This window comes from Antrostomus carolinensis, unplaced genomic scaffold (genome assembly GCF_000700745.2).
Source record: "Antrostomus carolinensis isolate BGI_N321 unplaced genomic scaffold, ASM70074v2 scaffold50161, whole genome shotgun sequence".
Taxonomy (NCBI): domain Eukaryota; kingdom Metazoa; phylum Chordata; class Aves; order Caprimulgiformes; family Caprimulgidae; genus Antrostomus; species Antrostomus carolinensis.
This window is the reverse complement of record NW_010292978.1, coordinates 9,689-27,092: the sequence shown is the minus strand read 5'-3', so window position 1 is coordinate 27,092 and position 17,404 is coordinate 9,689. Positions and strand designations below refer to the sequence as shown.

The 17,404-nt window shown below is 38.5% G+C and overlaps 1 protein-coding gene across 1 annotated transcript; it reads right to left on the bottom strand.

Moving 5' to 3' along the window:
* Positions 1 to 2,205: 2,205 nt before the first annotated feature.
* CMKLR2 (chemerin chemokine-like receptor 2) lies at positions 2,206 to 3,597 on the bottom strand. Its single transcript, XM_010177120.2, has one exon. The coding sequence runs from the start codon at positions 3,592 to 3,594 to the stop codon at positions 2,542 to 2,544; it is 1,053 nt and encodes a 350-aa protein (XP_010175422.1). The 5' UTR covers positions 3,595 to 3,597; the 3' UTR covers positions 2,206 to 2,541.
* Between the last annotated feature and the right edge of the window lie 13,807 nt (positions 3,598 to 17,404).

Below are 17,404 nucleotides of genomic sequence, written 5' to 3'. Positions count from 1 at the left end.
AGGAAGTTCCATAACTTAAGTATGTGAGATAGAGGAATACTGGGAACACAGTTTCAGTGAAAGTATTGGTTACAAACTAATCTTCATAACAACCTTCAGAAGTACAAACTGTTCAGGAAGCAGGTAACAGTGAGTAACTAGAAACTGTCTGTTACAAAATTTGTCAATAGCTATTATTCTTGAAGGAATAGTTGATCATAGAGCTATTTCATAGTAAGTTTTTTTCTATAGTTCAGCATGATAAGATAGATCTTTGTCTGGCTTTTTTCCATTGTGGTGGGTTGAATGCATTTTCCTCAGTCCAAGCAGCATAGAACTGTTGGTATTGTTTTGGATGCTCTTTGGAAACAGAAACTTAGAACGTTATCTGTTTTGTTTAGGTATCTTCCATTACTCTTACAGAAATGATTTGAAGATAATTCTGTAACTGATCTTGGTGTGAATAAGGTAGTAATGACATTGCAAAATTCTTAATCTGCTTATTTCCATAGACCAGGAATGACTTTGGCCTTACTCAATTCTATTCTGTTTCTCTGTTGTCTGCTTCAGGGGAGGCTTTCTGATAATTTATGCAAGACAGCATATGTATGTTCCCCCATTTGAAAATCAAGCTCTTTACACAGAAATATGTGTGCTCACATAGCTGATGTGCAACAAGAAAGCTGATATACATCTTAATTCCTGCAGTAGAAAGGGTCAGGGCTTGCTTTTATGTTCCAAAATCTTTGGGAAGGAGCTGTTCTAAGAAGGGACAGTCACTGCATATTGCTGCTGAGAAAAATCAAATGAACACACTCTTTGGAAATAACAAAATTTTATTACTTCACTTGGAGTACAGTCAGGAGAGTAGTACTAATACATCATTCTTAGAAAGATGTCAGGGAAAATGTGAAGCAAAACTGCAAAATGTTTGATTTAGGCACATTCAGCAGCACAGTGCTAAAATACTGTGATGAGTCACTATGTACCAGGCAGCAAATGACTCAAAGGAAAGAATGCTGCTTACCAGCTTTCCATCCCAAAGTTAAATACATTGAAATGCCGCTGATCCTGCCTGACTCTCCCAAACGCTGAAACCAGAGCCTAAAGAAACAGTTATAGACCACAGTCAGACTGTTTCTATTTGTACAGCTACCAATACTGGATGTGGTCATGCATGCATATATATATATATATATATATTTTACAAAAGCAAATCTATTTACATATAAGGCCTCACTAACAATATAAATGCTAATAAATATATAAAAATGGGTGTTGGCAGGCCACAGAAACTAGGTAGATTATCTGAAAGGCAGTTTTATTCTATATACCTAGGCCAGTAACAAGGAAAAAACAATTCAAATTTACCCAAAGCTTTATGCTTTTACTTTTAGTGGAGTTTTATCCCACATTCAACTTTTTAATCAAGTGGTATTGCATCAGAAATTGGTCCACTCCTCTTAGCATATATGTTTGCATTGGTGCGTGTGGGATTCTGCAGCAGGCAACAAGTTGGAACAAGATAGAGCATAACTGGGACTACTTTATCTTTCTTAGGGGAGTGGACTTAATTTCCTGGATGTACTGTCCTGCCTGTCATTTGACAAAGAAGTCCAAATTTGGCTACAGACTTGTAACAAACAGAGAATTCACTCTGCCCATTTTTAGAAGACTGGCATTAAGGCAAACAAAATGTTATATTATTTCTTTACCTTTGCTTGACAGAGTAATAAAGAGCAACCAATAGCTGTAAACCTCTTTAAGCCTGAAAGTTTAAAGAGAAAAAGAACAAGTGTGGCAGGAGGCCTTTAATCTCAGCTTCTCTAAGAAACATTTTCACTAATTCTTGGCATGTTTAAAATGAGCCTAATACCTACAGGAAACATCTGCTCAGTATTTTGCACCCAGCTGGTGCTAAAAGCACAAGAATAAGTAACCATAATACACGGGATCTTCTGTTGTATTGTCGAGTATAAGATAAAAAGCAGTGGGAGATAAAATCTGTTTTCTTCTTAAGAGAAGGTAGTGATTCAGTGTTCTCTGCCTTGGGCTTCTCCAACTGCAGAGTGAAGCCACCACTAGCTTCACTTAGCTGGGATGTAGCCAGGTGCTTCCTACTTAAGGGAATAATAGACAATCAGGAGACTCGTGACCCACTGATATATGCCCACGACCACTTGGATGAGAATGCCTAGACCAAGAGAGTTATCAGTGATAGCAAGGAGGAATATTTTTATTATGTGCTCTTTTGTTATTAATGAGGTATGGAACTACAACAAAACAACAGGATTACAACAACATTCCTGATCAAAAACCCAGTTAGAGCAATACCACCTATACTGACAACTTTCAGTTCAGGCTGCGGATGCACTGCACGTACACCACACCCCACTGATGTGTCCTTTAATAACCTTTCAAGGAAAGCCGCAAGTGCAATTAAGCCAGCTGTTTACATAAAACTGTACATGCAAAGATGCACCTCTGACTGTCAGATGTGAAGTCAAGAACACCTCCAAATCCCTTGTCAGCTATTTTGGAGACAGACGGTGACAACAGCGGTCACTGAGCAGTTTCGCAATAGTTCACGTGCGCATGGGTGTTGTCCGAGCTCCACAGCTGCTCGCTGACAGTTCCTGAGCGGCTCACCTCCCACAGCGCCAATTTTAGCACCTCAGAGACTGTTGTCTTGACTTGGGCCTGGAACTTTTTGCTAATCAGAACATAGAGGATTGGATTGAGGCAACTGTTGATGAAACCAAGCCCAGTGGAGAGGGGAATGCCATCCTGCAGTAAGTCATGCAAGTTTTCATCATGGTGAGCAGAAAGCTCCACAATGCTGAATATATGATATGGTGTCCAGCAAACAAAAAAAGCCACAACTACAGCTATGATGGTCCAGAAAAGCCTGCTGGAAGTCAAGACAGTTCTCCTCTTCACTTTGACAATCAACAATGAGTAGCAAATGACCATGGTCACTAGAGGAAAGAGGTAACCAAATGCAAGCCTCACCCAAATGAGAATGTGGTGTGTCAGCAAAATAAGTTCTCTGTCATGCACATGGAAGTTGTTATAGCAAATAGTGACATTGTTGAGAACTGTAACTGTGTCTCTGAAGTACAAGGCAGGACCACCAATAATTGCAGCTGACATCCAAATGATCCCACTAAGAATGAGGGTGTTCCTCACAGTCCGATACTTGTAGGAAAAGACTGGGTGGACTAAGCGGATGTAGCGGTCAAGGCTGATAAACGTCAGGAAGAAAACACTGGCAAACATATTGAGTAGTGCAATGAATGAGTTCATTTTGCAGAGCCACTTCCCAAAAGGCCAGTGGAAACCCATTGCCACGTATGTAATATAGAGGGGCAGGAAAAGAACAAAAATGAAATCTGCAATGGCCAGATTGAGGAACCAGAGTGTAGAAACAGATTTATCCCACTTAAAGCCCATAAACCAGATGACAATGGCATTACCTGGCACTCCCAGCAGAAATGCCACACTGTAAAAGGAAAGGGAAATCATATGGGCAATGCTGAGGGAGGACTGGGGTGATTCATCTTCCTCAGACAGGTCATAGAAATAAGAGTAGTTCTCAAAATCTTCAAATGTCATGTTGCACAGTTGATTTCTGAGGGAAAAGAGAAATGGAATAGTCAAAGGAGAAATGTTTTACTGCACTGCAAATAGTAACCTGCAATTCCTTTAAGTTCATGGTCATAAAAAAAAAAAAAACAAACCCAAAAACATTGACTTAGTTTCACATCTCTACCACTTTTTAGCTGTCAGTTGCTAGCACAAAGCTTGTGGAGTATTTTGATCACAGGCATTTGAAGAAATGCTCAAATCCAGACAACACTTGAAATCTTCAGGAAGTGTTTTCCTTGCATTTATTTCTTAACAGAAAGCTCTGTGCACACTATCACTGATAAAATTTCTGGGAGACCAGCTGCAAAGTTTTACTGAAGTGTGATTTTTCTATTCTTTTCTAGTCAGGTTTCATATTTTACTGCTCTGTTCCTATTTGAAGCAAGTTTTATGGATTATAGCTGACAGAAATCAGAGAAGCACCAGGCACCTATGCAGGCAAAAAAAGTGCAGTTAAAATGCCAGGAAGCCATTTTTTATAAAACTACTGCCCACACACAACCCCCCTTCAAATTCTAGTTAACAAAATCATAGACAGTGATTTCTCCAGCAACTGAGAGTTCATGGGTTTATTTCTGTTATGTATCGATATTTGTATCGAGAAATGCTGATTTTCAGACACATTCAATTAGATTTCATTAACCCAGCAAAGGATGTAGAAAAGGAAACATATAGAACATATTTTATGGACTATACATACAATTGTGGTATTCTTCCACTAGCGAGCTGAAAAACAGGTAATAGATGAAAGAAAATAAAGCTTCCCAGAAGAATAAGACACAATGTAAGAGCTATAGATGAAAATACGTCTCCTTTGGTTTGTTGGTTTTTTGTTTGTTTTTTTTAAAGACAGAATGACAGTCTCAGTTTTATTCTGTTGCAAAAGCTTGTGGAATTTACAACATGATTTTTCACATAGGAATTTTGTTCTGAAATTCCAAAGGAAGAGTGTGGGAGGGAGAAAAGTGGGGAAAAGGAAACTATAAACCAAAATAAAATCCTAGAAAAAAAAAAATTAATGGGAAAACAGATAGCAAACAGAGGTTGAACAGGAAAAAGCACTCAGAAGCTGTGTGTTCATTCCACAGTGCAGATAAAGCTGCAGCGCAGCACAGATGGCCACAGTCTGGCAAAAGTATCTGCCATGGTCAAAACAAATATTCTGCTGAGTTCTGTTATCATTTAAAGCTATATTGTCTGGCTGGACTCAGGTGCACTAAAAACCTGACCTAAGAGCAGGACAGACCAGCCCGTTAGCTGTGCTATGGATGAGCTCACTGGTGCACTTCTGAGCACCAGCTCAATTCAGAAACTGAAATTCAGCCCTCGCTTTTGGAACCCAGCCCTGCATTCCTGAAATTCCAGTGATTTTAGCATGCTAAGGACAACAGGAACAGAGCGTCCAGAGTACACTGCCTGTAGAAACACATCCTCAAACTTGTATTCATGTACATACCTTTCCTCCAAAGAAGTAGTTCACTTATTCTGAAAGGATTACTCACACAAGTGAAGCTACGCATGTGCACACACATTAGCAAGGTTAGATTTCTTATTCGGAGATTGATAGATGGTGGGGGGAAATGTTATGTAATTTTATATCTCTTGATAAAACAAAAAAAATGCAATAAGAGTCAATACAGCCTGTTCTGTCAAGGGGCTATGATAACATTTGCCCTTTGTAATTTACATCAGGCTGAAGGAATGCTATTTGGTTTGCTGTCCTGATAAAATGATACTTATTGGGCTGCATTTATGTAATTACATGTCTCCTGGGGGTAGAATCTGCATCAAATACCAGTACCACCCATCTGAGTCATTTTTTCAAACAGCTCAACAGCTGCTGAGAAATAGCATAAACAAGGAGCAGTACCACTAACATCTGGAACAACATTACATTTGGACAGTTTCAGAGGACAGTCAGGGTAATAATTGGATTTTTAAGTGTGTTTGCCTATATACAGAACTATACCTTCAAATCAAATTTATTCCATAAACAACAATAACAACAACAAAAATCCAATTTTTCAGACTCTTGCTGATTAACATCCTCTATTCCAGTCACTAATCCTTTTGCTTTTAAGTTTTTCAAGCACTAGTACAATGCAACAATACTTGGATACAGACATTTCCTCCCTATATGTGTAATCCTCAAATCTTTTTTTTTTTCCTAATGGTGCTAAAAAAATATAATGACAATAACAAGCATTTGCCTGCTGCCCAACAATGTTAACTTTATATTTAGAATTTCAAAGATGATGAATAGCAGGCAAAAGAAAACATACCTAAATAAATACCAAATATTAACCAAGCCTCCTATAGTTTAAAACTCCTCCATTGAAAGAACGCGCCTCTAGAATACAATAGTTTTTCCAAGCTTGTATTTTTCCTCATCTCTAACTCCTAGTCTTCCAGGTAGTAACTCTTCAGCAGTGGGGGCAAAAAAAACAGGAGGAACCTTGCTTACCATTGCTCCCAGTGTACAAATGTTGAAACTAGACTCTATGGCTCAGGCTCAGCAAACACTGATAAATTACATTTGCAAAGCCCAGAAATTGTTACCTCTGACATCCACACATATGAAGCACTTCTACAGCAGGACTCACAGTGCCAAGCTCTGCCCAGAAAAAGATAAGCAGTAAGGGATTTTCAGTGGAGCTATGCTGGTTTACATCAATAAGGACCCAGACCTTTTCTTCTGGGATAACAGTTAACCATCATTTCAGCAGGGATGGTTTTTTGTGTTCTTGAAACACACAGTATCAAATTAGTGAGTTTGGTTTTTATTTATTAATAAACTTTCAGAGTCAGAGCTGTCATGTAGTTCAAGTCTAGGTCTTGAATGTGAAGAAATCTAATTCTATTCCTTATTCTGTCACTGCTTTCCTGTATGATCTTTGACACATGGCCTTATTTCCAGGCCGGAAAGACTCTCATGAACCTGCCTGCAAACTGAGGCTCAGTAGAGAAAACAAGACTTTTAGCCAGCAGTTTCCACTTGGCTTTCAGGCCAGCTGCTAGAAAGTGTAAGGGAGGTTTGGTGCAGTTCACTGGCTCAGTCCCTCCTGGTCCAGGGTTGCAAAAAGGAGCCAGAGGGAAGAAAATATTTTTCAATAAACAGGAAAGTGTGGTTAGAGGCCTGGCAATCAGACCTGGGGGTGGACACAAGGTTACAGAACAGTGTTCTCTTGCATGTGGATGAATATAACCAAGTTTAGACTTCATCCTGTCTTTTTTTGTTTTGTTTTAATAGTAAATAGTCTGTGTAAAGAGTATGCTCACCAGTTGTTTGACTGGAGTTTGTTCCTGTTTGCTGAGGTCACAAGCAGCTCTGAAAACTGAGCCTCTTTGATTCAGTTGCTTAATTATGAATATAGTTGTTTAATTTAAAGCAAATAGGTTTCAGAATGTTTGACCAGGAGGTTTCATTTCCTGTCCCCTTCTGTAAAACAAAAGTTAATTACTAAACATATTCATAGGAATATCACAGGCTGGCACTCGCTGCTAGTACGTTTTAGATCCTAGGACAGAAAAAAGAATTACAGCCTATTAGGAAATATTTCTAAAATTCAAAGCCACAGAACTGCTGGGAAGAAACTTCACCACGTGCTACATGGATTGCCTTTTTCTGAATTTCATCAGGGAATTACAGAATCAGATCTCAATTGACATATTCATAACTTTTTACTACAAGTACCTAGAGTTCATTTTCTCTGGCAACATTACAGTATTTCATAAAGTTTAACCATAATGACAACTTGGACAAATTATTTGATCTGCTTAAAACAGAACAGCTTTTGTCACACTAAGAATGGCCTTACAATTATGACATGGGACCAATACTTTGGACTCTATTCATAGCTATGCCATGTGCATCCTGTTTGACCAGGGGAAGTCGTTTGACCTCTCCACACCTCAGCCCTGAGGTCAGTGCAATGGCTTTGGAATGAAATGACATTGGGTTTTCAGTTTAAAATAGAAGAAAACAAACAAAACAGCTGCAATTTCCACTCACTTCACTTGATGCAGAGTCTTCCTGGGGGTTCAAAGTTCTCTGGGCACCAAGCAAGTTAGGGTCCAACTTAATTACCCTGGTAGTTTATGCTACATGTTTGGGCTACAACCCACACACCCTCTCTCTCACATTTGGTCCTCATTACTTGAGAAATTTACTGAGAGGTCCAAGGGAAGAGCTTATTCATTGTCTATGTTAGTTGAAAGTCAACGCAAATATTTGAATGGTAGTCCCAAAATCTATTTGTTCAGTGTGGTAAACAGTGCTCAGAGCCTCTGGCCAGCAAAACTGATTTCAGAGGTCACAATAATGGGTTCTGACTTAATAGGAAAATTGCGGTTTGCGGAGTTGGCTGCCTCAACAGTTAACTTCATAGAGGGAATATGTTACACAAACCCTCCTTTTAATGTCTTTATAAATAATTCTGAGCATATCACATTCCACATGTATGATCTATGGCTAAATGAAAGCTTATTTGATTGATTCACTTCAACTTCTGTCATTTGCAAGAGTTAGATGTTGAAGAACAACTAGTTTCTCAAAAGGTCACCTAAAGCCTGCTTGTCATACTGTGTCTCAGCAAGTTTGTCTGGATATTGAATTCATTTGAAAGCCCTCAAAAAATTTCTTGGAACTTTTGAGGTGCTAAATTTTGAATTTATCTAGCTTCAAAAACATAAACATGAAATTTACCCAGTAGGTTAGCTGTAAAGTTCAAAACAGAGAAGGCTGAGCAAGTTTCTTAGAGGTATATACATTTTTCTGGTAAGTATTTTACAAAGACATAAGAAAAGATCCTAAAACTGACCAAGAATACTGATGAGATGATAAACTGTCATATACTCATATTTCTCCCTCAAAAGAACAAAGCCAAGATGACCGCCTGCCTCCATGTAGAAACATTCCTATAATGGGAAGTGCCTGATACACCCATACTAGAAAATTAAATCTTAGCTATGGTATAATTTAAGCCTAAAGCTGTCCCTGCAGACAAAGCTACTAGGAAACAAGTATTTTAAGCTAGTATACACAAAAGCAGAATCAAGGCTCATGTGTATATTTTCTCTTTCACAGACACATACACAAACATCTGTCTCTTGACTATTGTTTTAATGGTCATTGGATATATGGTAACAAAATTACTTCATAAGGCATCCTGAATTCAGTGACTAGAATGTGTCATAATAGATATGATACGTGACTGGAAACCTTTTCAAGCCACAATATAGATGTATTTGTTCTAGCAGACAGGAATGCAAATAACCATCATTCTCTATTATGCCTCTCAGCGAAGCAGTGTTAGAAATATATACACAATGTACTAGCTAGACATCTCCTAAAATTTATGCCAAAACCAACTTTCTTTGAGCAAGGCCAAACATGACCCTGTTAGTCATAACACACCACTTAATCTGTGGTATTGAAGTCATCTGACCAGATAATAGCTTCATAACTTTTTACACAATGTGAGTGTTACTGCAGGATTAACGGACCCCTATAGAGCAGACTCAATTAATATCGGTAAGGCAGTTATTTCAGACTAGCACTTTTGCTGCCATAGAAAGGTTAAACAACAAATGGAAAACCCAACTTTATATCTATATAATGCTGCTGTAATAGGAGAAGTATCTACAGTAGGTCTGGCCTGAATATAACAAACCACCCAGACAACTGCTGCAATTGAGCAGCATACCATTTCCACAATCAGGTAACTCATAAATACCTGCAACCAGTAACTACATATCATCAGAAATGATTTATTTTCATGATGATCCCAAGCAGTAAGACTTCCATCCCCAAAGAAGACAAAGAGAGTGAGATGTCCTCAGGATATGCAGTGGCAGGGGGCACACTTGGTAACTGTGTAGTTAGCGCTTGCTCCTGCTCTTATTCCCTTCCATTAATACAGCTAAAAGTAGAAACATCTTTTTTAATATTCCTTTTGAACAGAAGGAGTTACCTCTGCAAGTCTAGCATGTGACCACAAACATATTACATCAGAGTCAAGAAAATGACAGGTGATATCTGTGAAACACTTAAAGTGGCCCCATTCAGGGGGCAGGGGAAATAAAATCTAAGCATTCTTACAAGTAGGTAAAATAGAAGTTTAGGTAAACAGTGCCACTTGAGATTTAAAATATGGCCTTATATTGTATGTGTCAGCACTGCTTAAGTATTTACCTAACTGATCATAACACCTCAGTATTCATAACCCTTAGTGAAAGAGGGCTCAAGTGAGAAGTACCATCAGTCTGGTTTACAGACGAGAAGGCTGAGAATGACCTACAGGAAGTCTCTGATCAAACCAAGTGCTAAACCTAGAGTCCCTGCCTAGTGGTTCAACCACAGTCCTATCCTCCTTTCTTAAACACAACACTGTCCTCTCACTCAGGATGGAGCGCAGAAACCACAGCTTCACCTCTGGGAGACCTTCCCCTTCCTGAAGAGAGGCTCTCCCCTGTGATGTCATGCCCACTGTGTTGGAGCGAGCCAGCACCTACCTGGGCAGCCCTTGCAGAATCTGGTCTGTTTTCTCTACGCTGAAGAGAAAAAGAACCTGGTTCTCCACCATTTGCTTGTCATATATGTTGCTCTGTCTCTGCAGGCCCAAGACACACCTCTGAGACATTAAGCACACCCCCCAGATGACAAAGCCCAGCACGTACACCATATATCATATTGGCTGTGTCCTTAACATGTAAGATACACACAGGAACAAATTATTGTTCCAGGGAAGTTTTACATGTTTTCTATTCCTTCACAAATGCCAGCAGTATTTTCTTTGGCTATAACTACATACCTAGAGTAACGGAGATAACTCCACTTAAAATTTTTAAGTGCCTCAGCTTCACAGTGGCTGGATTGTTAATATATTGAATGCTTCTATTTTGAATCAAGCATGGCTTTTTATGTTTTTCATGCAAAAATTATTTGGAATTTTTACTTTGCAACTGTTTCATAAGATTTTCACTAGCGTTCATAGGATCATGGTCGTGCAGCTCTGAGCAAGTTTTTTTTCTGTACACGTTCAGCAAACACATGCTTTAACCACAATTCCCTACTAACAGGAAGTAGCAAAGTGACAGCAGAGAATAAAGAGTAAATGCAGAGATTTCCTTCAGACTATCAACTGTTATCTCAGCAGACTGATTAAGGCAAATTAAACATATAGTTAGACAAGAGCCATTCCAAAGTTAGTGCAGGGTAACAACAGGACATTATGGAAAAAATAAAATAACCCTCTCCAGCAAGATACAAAATCTCTATCAAATAAAAGATAAAAAATACCTTACAGTCTGTTATATTTACAGTCCTTTTAACAAGAAGAAGTACAAGCTAACCCCAGAGGAAATTAGCAACACAACTCATTCCTCAAATACGCCTCCTTATATCCTTTTCTATGTCATATATTAATTTCCCAGTATGCTTGGTTATGTACTGCCCTCTGAAATAATTTCTGTTCTTCTAGGTTTGTTCTACTGCTTATCAAATCTACAGCAGCAGTTTCTTCCAGCACGACTGTAATATTGCTATGGTTATATTACTCTTGACGAATACTTTTGCATGGGTATATCAGAACATCCAGTTCCAAAATATTGCTGTTATATAACCAAAACATTCCAGCTGATAACGTACCTTATTTTGTCCTCACATTTAATACATTAGAATCCCTGTGTACAGTACATTAAGGGTGTCTTCTGTATCAGTGTTACTCTAATATTGCTATTCCTACAAAGCCAACTCTTATTTACTTTAAGATCAAGTCTAAAATAAGCATTGCCTGTATTCCTGCAAAACTGAAAAATTCACGTTGTTAACACAATTTCAGGAGGGCTGGATATTTATCTATCTCCCTAATATGGCACTGGGAACACTCCCTAGCACTGATAAGAACAGATGGCACCTGTGATTAAGGTTTTAATTTAAGAGCCTTGAAATACTGGTTTTACAGGCTTCCCTGTAAAACTTTTGCAAATCACTTTCCACTTGACTCCAGCAGACAAGATACAACACCCTTATTTAAGAGTTTAGGACCTCCACAACATGCTACTCAGTTTTCTTAAATGGACAATGGTTCTTAACATTTACCAACCATCTCATTGAAGTGATGTGAGGCTGAGCTTGTTAGAAAGAAGAAATGGGAGTGTAGAAAGTGATTTTACATTGATGGTACAGGACTTACTACTCACCACTTTCTCTGTCTCATCTAGAAGGCTTCAAAAGAGAATAAAACTTCTGTGCTGGGCTTATACTTGCTGAAAGAAGCAAGTATTTTATGTTGGGAAAGTACCCAAGGGCCCTAGCCTTTGAGATCAAAGCCTCACTGGATCTAGGCACAATAAGCCTATAATGAGAGACAATTCCTGCCTTGTTTATAATTAAATGGAATAAACAGACGCAAGAAGAGAGCAGGGAAAGGAACAGAAGTATCTTGCCGAAAGCCAAACAGTAGATTCAAAGGCAGAGTTGGAGGCAGAATTCAGACCTTGCCAAAAGAATGAAGAGGCAAATATCTTCTGTGGATAGAGGGAAAAGGTGCTGGTTCTTCATACTTGTGCCTTGTGATTCTTGAAATACGTCCTTCAAGAAGTATCAAAAAGGGACAAGAGAGCCTGGGCTGAAGAAGAGAAGTTGGAGAAGGCTGCAAACTCTTTGCTAGCTAATGTCCCTGGCAAGTACTAGAGACTTCTAGGCAGATAACCCTTGCAAACAAACCTGACTTGCAGCAACGGGTTTTGTTAGTTTCCCTTTGAGCCCACTAACGAAAAAGCATTGGATCTGCAGCAGGTCTGTTCAGTTCATCTAAAGAATTGTCATGCAGTAAAACGGTGCTACAGGTATAAGAGAGCTGCCACAAGCCATCAAAGATTCTCTCTGGAAAAGAGCAGCTGTGGGCTGATTACAGGGCTTTTTGCTCCTGTCTCCAGGCCCTCAACCTCTGGAACATATGAAAGATACAAAGAGCACAGAATTAGCTGAGTTCCTCTGGAAGTACTATATTCTTCTTTTGAGGACACATTAATTTCTCTTTTTGTCTCAGGAGCCTCAGGCATACTGTAAAAGTAGCAGTAAGTGTGGGAGAGTTGATCTGTGCATGATGGCCTCTTCCCTTCTAAAACCAAATGTCTCTTGGACACTGCTCACCCCAGTAACAGCAATCCCTTCTTCTAGTAACAGGCCATAAGAAACTGTTCCTCCCAAGCAGGTCTCTTTTGCAAAGCCAGCAACAACAGAGCCCTGCACTGTTGTGAAACTGCTAGCTTCAGACTGAACGAACACAAATCAAATCAGTATCAGAAATAATGAGTGAAAATTAGCCAGACAATCAGCCACCACAGCAAGAGGGACAGCTGAACTGTTGGCACATTCCATAAGACAAAATGAATAAATAAGCAAATAACAGGACCATTCATCAGACTATAATCCTCTGCAAAACTAGCTGCTTAGTGCTTGGAATAGAAGAGTTATTAATAAAAAATTAATATCTAAGAACAGAAAATAAACTTCAAGTGGCTTTTAAAAAATATAAGCAGAAGAAAAATTTTTAAGGCAACCAGCTTTATTAGGAAACAGATATACATTTTCCTCTTGAATCAATCTATCAGAAATAGACACAGATCTAACAGCATTTCAGAGGTTGCTCATTAGGCTGTCAGCAGAAAAAGAAATTCTTATAATGAAAAGAAAGAATTTAAAATTTATAGTACACACAAATTGCATTATTGTCATCAAGAGTTTCCCTCTGCCCCCACTGGCGCAGCAAAAATTCCTGTCTAGGAATCTTTATATAGAGTTTCTGTGACTTACGATCCCTTTCCACAAAGGCAATTAGAGAATTCAAACCATAAATTCACTCTCCAGAGTCAAATAACTTCCACTCCACCAAATTTAAAGAGATTTTAAGTGCAATAAAAGTGGACTCCAATATCACTCATAGCACATACAAAATCCCTAGGATTAAAGTAAACTTGGTAGGATCTTTATCCCGTCTGCCTGGCATAAGTGGTCAATGTTTTTAATTTGGGCAGAAGCAGCAGTGACATTTTAAAAAAAGTAAATTGGATTATCAAAATATTTGCATTTCCTAATTCAGCTGAGGCAAAACAACAATATGATGCTAGTGAAAGTAAACTGTCATAAGCAAGTTGATCCTGAATCAGTTTGTACAAACCCAGCCAGACAAATTCCTTTACCCTGATGTACCCTCATTCACTTTCTTCTCCTTAGCTATGAATTAATAAACATTTAAAATTATTGAACAACACAGTTTTATTCAGTTAGAAAGCAAATGCGTTTTAATTCATAGATAATCTATGCAACTTCTGTAAATCTACAAAAACATGTCTGGGATATTGTTTGGCTTTGCAAGATCACATTTAGAAAGGCTATAGGTGACAATGACATGGCTATCACTAAGTCTGAATAGGAGGTGGAATCTAGCCCTGTCTCATTGTGCTGTAGTATAAAAGGCTTCAAATCTTATTGCCACTTCCCAAGAAACACGTTCCCATGCACTTAATGACAGCTAGATCCACATCCTACCTTATTCCACGATGGTTTTGGAAAACACAAACACCTTCCAGCTCAGATCACAGAAGCCTTTTTTAATTCTGCATTACTGTAATTCTTCAGAATTATTTTGTTAATCTGCTACTTAAATTGAAATTATTTCCAGTTTCTGGTCTAGAATCTGTTCAGATCAGAACTGATGTACTTACTTCTAATAATACTGGGAATTGCTGTAGCTATAGGAGACATACTATCCCTAAGCAAATTAAAAAAATGAAAAACCAGCACACAACAGGAATTTAAGTTAAGGTCACTCACCATTCTTTGACAGGATAAAAGACTCCTTGAAGTATGTATAAACACATTCAAAAATCATTAAAAGTTAATATCATACATACTTTCACCTCTTTCTTGCTGCAGGGGTGGTTCAAAATAATCTTTGAAACAAACGAGTATTGCATTCTTTCTTCCAAGAAGCAATTTTAGCTAGTATATGCTACACTACTTTACAGGATTTGCCTGCAAGTGTAGCTGTAGAAACACATTATTTAGAAGGGAGGGAGAGAAAGATTTAAAATATAACAGAGATTGACCTACCTCGTTTAGTTCTTTGGAATGAAATGCACTCTAAATCAGGGATGTGAGCTCTGTAGCAGAAGGAAGAATTAAGTGATCTGCACAGTTCAGAGTGACTTCAGTGTGAGTCCAGCTGCTTCACTTGGCTACCGCCTTCCGTCTAATAAAGCTGCAGAATGATATAACACCGTGTTTGTTTTCAGCTGAGGAAGTTGTTTCCAACTTCCCTTGGTTTTCTAGACCCAGTTTTGAAATATTGCCTTTCTGTATAATCCCAGTATTTCACCAAAAATAAATGTTAGACATGTGAATGAATCATTTTGGTCACTGTCCAGGCAAGCAACAGATGTGGTGGCTGATGAATGGAAAGAGACCTTACAGTTGTAGGCTGCTTTTTGTTATGCAGAGAAGAGGTTGAACAGTATTTCTTTGTAAGCACTCTGGTTTCTAGAAAATAATGTTGAATGGGCAGAAAGATGCTTAAGAAGTCACATTGAAAGCAACATTTTGTTACTATATGGTGAGATACATTTATTTTGTATTTATGGTTGATAGATTAATCTCCTTTTGTGTGTAACAGAGAAGGGTGTTCCTCAAAAGATCACTAATTAGTGTCCCTGTCTATCTGTCAGTCAGTGCAACACTGGTCAGAAATTTGAATCTGGTTTTAGGAGACTTGGCTTGATTCCCAGTTCTGTAAAGAGCCCGCTGAGTTTTTGTAATCAGGCCTCATGATCTCCATGTTGCTTAGTTTCTCAGTTGGTAAAATGGCAATATTATTCCACTAGTACCTACACACCACTAGTATCTACATATCAGCTTCACCTGACTCTGATGGTACTGCACTCATCATACTATTTCAAATCAGCTGAGCATCTGTCAGTCTACCCTTACCAAAAATAAAATCTTCTAGTGGAAGCTATAATCTAGTAGTGGTGCTCCTCTGCCATTAATGCAAAACATGTAAAATGTTCAATGCTGATGGAATCTAGTAAATTCCAGATTTTCCAGATATCAACTCTGTTGATTCCAGTGAAAATCTGAAAGAAAAAAACAGCTAACCAACAAACCACAGAAGAGGAAAGCAGCAAAACTGAAATTTCAGCACCTGGTTAGCAAGAGTATCAGTTTTAAGCACCTCTCTTATGGCCCACAGATAACACCAGGAACCAAAAACTCCTTAGAGCAAAACTACCCTGCTTTGTCTTTCCTCCATGACAGCTCTGTTCTGTCAATATAACCTGAAAAGCTGATAGCTTGTATGTGAGGGCGAAGAGCTCTGAATCAAAGGTGGATGGAGATTATGCTACAGTGGGACACAGAGACCTTGGACAATGAGGAAAGGACAGGGGGGCATGATTCCTGTGAATATATGACATATTGCCTGAGGAAAAGAGTACGGAAAGACTCACGGATCTCATGATTTGGCACCTCACTTGCTTATTTCTTGCATTTGAAAGCTCTCCTGTTTTCTCTAAATAACCAATTGGTGAACCTTTACTGATAAAAGTTCTTTTTATAGGAGTTATCTTTTGTAAATATTGAGATAGGGTAAATATAGGCACTGTTTAACAGTGGATCTGTGGAGTCTTCTTTTGCTTGTAATGGCACGGGAGTCTGTGTGTCTCTAGGTACTTTGCCAAATCTAGTTATTGTAAGGCAGTTAATTCAAGGGTCTGCTCAGTACTATTTCAGTAGGACAAAAGAGGAAATTACTGGGTAGATAACCCTCACATATGATCTACAGTAAAAGAAAAAACCTCAGCAAGCAAAGTAGAATCACAGACTCGCTGAATGCTCTTCACCTTCTTGGTGCAGTGAGCATTCCGGACAGTGCAATGGATTCTAGGCAGTTTTGGGGTAGTAAGGAATTATCCTTAAGGGGCTGTTTCCTTCACCATAAACTAAGGCAGGCTTGGGACTACTCTAACACGTACTGGGGATGATAGTTCAGCTCTTTCAACCTTCAGAAGCAAGGTAGGATTGAACCTCACACTGCAATTTTCCACACCCTTCCTACCCCTGTACCAAATAGGAAGTCACAACTGCTAAGGACTCAGAAGACATTTTGTGGAGATAAGTTTTCAAAGAAAATGTTTTTTTTTCCCCTCAAGATTACTGCATTTAAAATATTTTTTTCTACCAATCTGTCCTACCTACATTTGCTCCTTTTCAACTGAAAGGGACTTTTGCTCTGATGAGCAATTACCAAATTTGCACAGTATAATCAGCATATGTAATGTATCTGGGATAAAAAAGGAGAACAGAATTTTACAGACGAAATTGCATTTAATCCAAAGGGACTTTGTTCTCCTTGTTTTCTGTTCAGACCTAAATACAGTTTTGATTAACCACAATGGGAATCTTAAGTCCCTGAAGAATGTAAACTCGGGCCTTAAACCTTTCCTTGTTTTTGTTCCTTCTGTGTTCAGACACAGTAAAACTGGAATGGCGAGTCCCAGATTACATGGCATTTTAATATACACTTTCATGCAACCCATTAACATCATTTTGAGTGTGATCTTTTCAGATAATTTTGTGAAAGTTATATGCTTGGAACGAAATTAATGAAAAAAATTTACCTAGTTTGCTTTCAAGTCTTCTCCTTTTTCTACTTGGAAACTGTATTTTATTTTGCCATGTCATTTGTGTTTTTTCAATAGGATAAGTTAATGAAGT

Bases quoted from the DNA above. Each gene is read 5' to 3' on its own strand.
- CMKLR2 (XM_010177120.2), bottom strand. From the start codon at position 3,594: ATGACATTTGAAGATTTTGAGAACTACTCTTATTTCTATGACCTGTCT.